At 45.8% G+C, this 3,050-nt stretch overlaps 1 protein-coding gene across 1 annotated transcript; it reads right to left on the bottom strand.

Annotated features, from left to right (window-relative positions):
• Window positions 1-2,286: 2,286 nt before the first annotated feature.
• Window positions 2,287-2,823, bottom strand: LOC110623293 (FRIGIDA-like protein 4a). The gene has a single exon (XM_021768211.1). It carries the CDS (start codon window positions 2,821-2,823, stop codon window positions 2,287-2,289), a length of 537 nt encoding a protein of 178 aa, XP_021623903.1.
• Between the last annotated feature and the right edge of the window lie 227 nt (window positions 2,824-3,050).

The following is a 3,050-nucleotide window of genomic DNA, read 5'->3' as shown; positions in this document are numbered from 1 at the left end:
TGAGCAGGGTCTCTCGCTTTTGTTTAGCCTTTCGTGTTTTTCTGCATTTGCAGGCTTTTTTATGTGGGGAGCTCGGCTCTCTGGTATGTCCTCTATGCTCAGCTTTATTCAGCTTGGTTGTTTACTTGTCGTGAATCCGTCTGTACTGCGGATTAAGGAGCTCGGATTTTTGTTCTTTACTTAGGCTTTTAGGCCTATAACTTGTGATGTTGCCTGTGCTATGGGCTTAGGAGTTCGGAATTTCGCCTTCCTCACTTTGGTGCCCCGAGCTCTTTTGTGAAGTCAGACTTAATTTCTTGCTTTCTTGTCGAGCCTTATTCGGGCTGTGTTTCAGTCTGACTGCTTGTTTGTTCGGTTTTAACTTTTCTTTTATAGGCTTATAGCCTTGCCGGTCCAGATATGAGGCCCCTCCAAGCTTCGGGGGAGATCGACCCTAGATTGAAGAGGTCGGACTATCTGTTTTGGATTTGACCATACTGCGGTTCGATTCTTTTGTATCCTGATGAGTCAGGGCTTTCTACTGCCCCATTCGGTCGTTCAGAATGGTTTATTTGGATTTTTATGTTGCTCCTGTCTCCTTGATTCTTTATCTGAGCATTGGGCTCTCGTGTATGTATCGGTTGGTTAAGTTTTTTGCCCCCGAGTGTTTATGGGTTGTCTGCTCTCGAGCGTTTTGCGGGCTCTTTGCTGTCTGGACCTCTCTTTAGGCCAGCTGAGTTGGTTTAGTGTTAGCGGTCAATTCTCGAGGTCGATGCCTCTTATGATTGCCCCTAATTCTCTGTTTGACCCTGTATTTTGGTACGCATTTTGCTTAGGATTCGCCTTGCCTTAATTCGGTCTGCCTATTGAGTTTACCAGTACCGAGCTCATTTATGCCTCAGTACCTTCTTGAGGTCGGCATGGCACTTTGGCACTTTTGGCTATTGTGCGAGATCAAAGTCTCTTTACCTTGTGACTCGAGCTCATTTGGGAGGTCGGAGTTTAGCTTTTCATTTATGGCCTCGTGCCTCAATCTTTTATGTGAGGTCGGAACTATGTTCTTATGAGTCGTTTTTGCGTGTGGTCGTTGTATACCGCTGTTTGCTGTGAGTATGTGATACTGGAAGACCTCTGAGGATCCTGGTCTTTGTTGCTCCGGGAGATCTTTGAGATCTTCGCCGGCCGTTTTTTGCTCTGGGAGGTCTTTTGAGATCCTCGCCGGCCGTTTTTGCTCCAGAAAATCTTACGGGATCCTAGCCGTTTTTGCTCCGGGAGGTCTTTTTGAGATCCTCGCCGGCCATTTTTGCTCCGGGAGGTCCTTTTGAGATCATCGCCGACCGTTTTTGCTCTAGGAGATCTTACGGGATCATGGTCGTTTTTGCTCCGGGGAGATCTTGTTGATCCCGCTGGCCGTTTTTGCTCCAGGAGATCTTACGGGATCCTGACCGTTTTTGCTCCGGGGAGATCTTGTTGATTCCGCCGGCCGTTTTTGCTCCTTTTTGAGGTCTTGCGCAAGATTCAGGCTCATTGGTCTTACTGTCGCTTCGTTATCTCAGCTGGTTTTGTGCCTAACTGAGGTCTTGGACAAGATTCAGGCTCATTGGCCTTACTGTCGCTTCGTCATCTCAGCTGGTTTTGTGCCTAACTGAGGTCTTGGACAAGATTCAGGCTCATTGGCCTTACTGTCGCTTCGTCATCTCAGTCGGTTTTGTGGTGCCGGGGGCCTTTTGGGAGCCCGGCCACCTACCTCACTGAGGTCTTGCGCAAGATTCAGGCTCATTCTTTCTGCAAAATAAGAGCTTGCACATGGCGTATATAACGAGGATGCTCGTTGTTAATTCAATAATATTCATCAATAAATAATATGTCGCACATGTCACTTTAACTTTACATTTCAGTTTTCAATTTATAAAATATTATGCTTGAACATGTAAAATATTGTGGAAAGTGTAAGTATTATTTACACTTTATAATTCTGTAATCAATAATAACTGCAAAACGATAAATGAAAGTTGTGTAAAAGACTCTTGATTTTGAGGTTTGTCTGGTGGTGATGATGATTAATAATTAATTGCTTGCAGTAGTTGTGGATCATGCATAAGCTAATTTTAATAAATCATTTATGATGACATTATTGTAATATCTGTAAAGAATTTGGGTACTTACCTCCCAGTAATTAAGAGCCACGTCGACCACTTTTGCATGAGTTGTGTTGACGCGTCACTTTATTCCAATCCCATCAAACTCAATCTCAAAAAATTGATAATTTTGGTATTTGGCCGACCTGCTGTAATCTGAGCTCCTCTCCTATCCACGGGAAAAAACCTCTGAGATCGCTTCCAGGGCGAATCTAGCAGGACCCACACATTCCGCTAAAGCCAACGGAATTTGGCTCCTCAAAACATCAAGCTCCTTTTTCTTGGTAATTGCGAACTTCCAGAACTCCCTTGAGTGCATTTTCAAGCAAAAGGATCTCAACAGCTGTAATAGCCCATCACCGTCATCCACCTCGCCATCAGGATGATCGGAGTTCTCGAGGGACTTGAGAGCGGCTTCTCTATGTTCATCCACGCGCTCGAGCGCGATCTCCACGCTTCCGTCAATAGTAACCTCACGCTTCTTGAGAGACGCGAGCTTGGCCTTGATATCATGGCCTAGGATCTGGAGATTGTGCTTGAGAGCTTCCGATTTCTTCTGGAGGTTCTGCTCGAGAGAGGTGATGCGGTAAAAAAGCTCCTTGCAAAGAAGAGTACAGCTTGTCATAAGTGAGGTCTGACGCTGGAAGTCGTCGAAGCTGGGGCAAGTCAACTCGGCTAACTCGCCTGGATCGGGGATCGACCCCATGGCTGGTGAGAAACGGGCACCAGAAGTAACCCAGTGGAATCAAAGTTTGATTTGGTCACGTGCTTCAGAGGGAACGTCGAAGAAGAGGAAGATGAGATGTATGCATTCGAATTTTGAGGGCTGTCTGACCGTTCGACTAGAAATACGAGACCGACTACTTCTTCCGACCTGGCCAATTGATGAATCTGATGGTGTCTGCTTTAATTCTTGAAGGTTGTGGTTTCTTC

This window comes from Manihot esculenta, chromosome 9 (assembly GCF_001659605.2).
Source record: "Manihot esculenta cultivar AM560-2 chromosome 9, M.esculenta_v8, whole genome shotgun sequence".
Classification (NCBI taxonomy): Eukaryota; Viridiplantae; Streptophyta; class Magnoliopsida; order Malpighiales; family Euphorbiaceae; genus Manihot; species Manihot esculenta.
The sequence above is the reverse complement of the archived record's forward strand: the minus strand, read 5'-3'. Positions and strand labels throughout refer to the sequence as shown.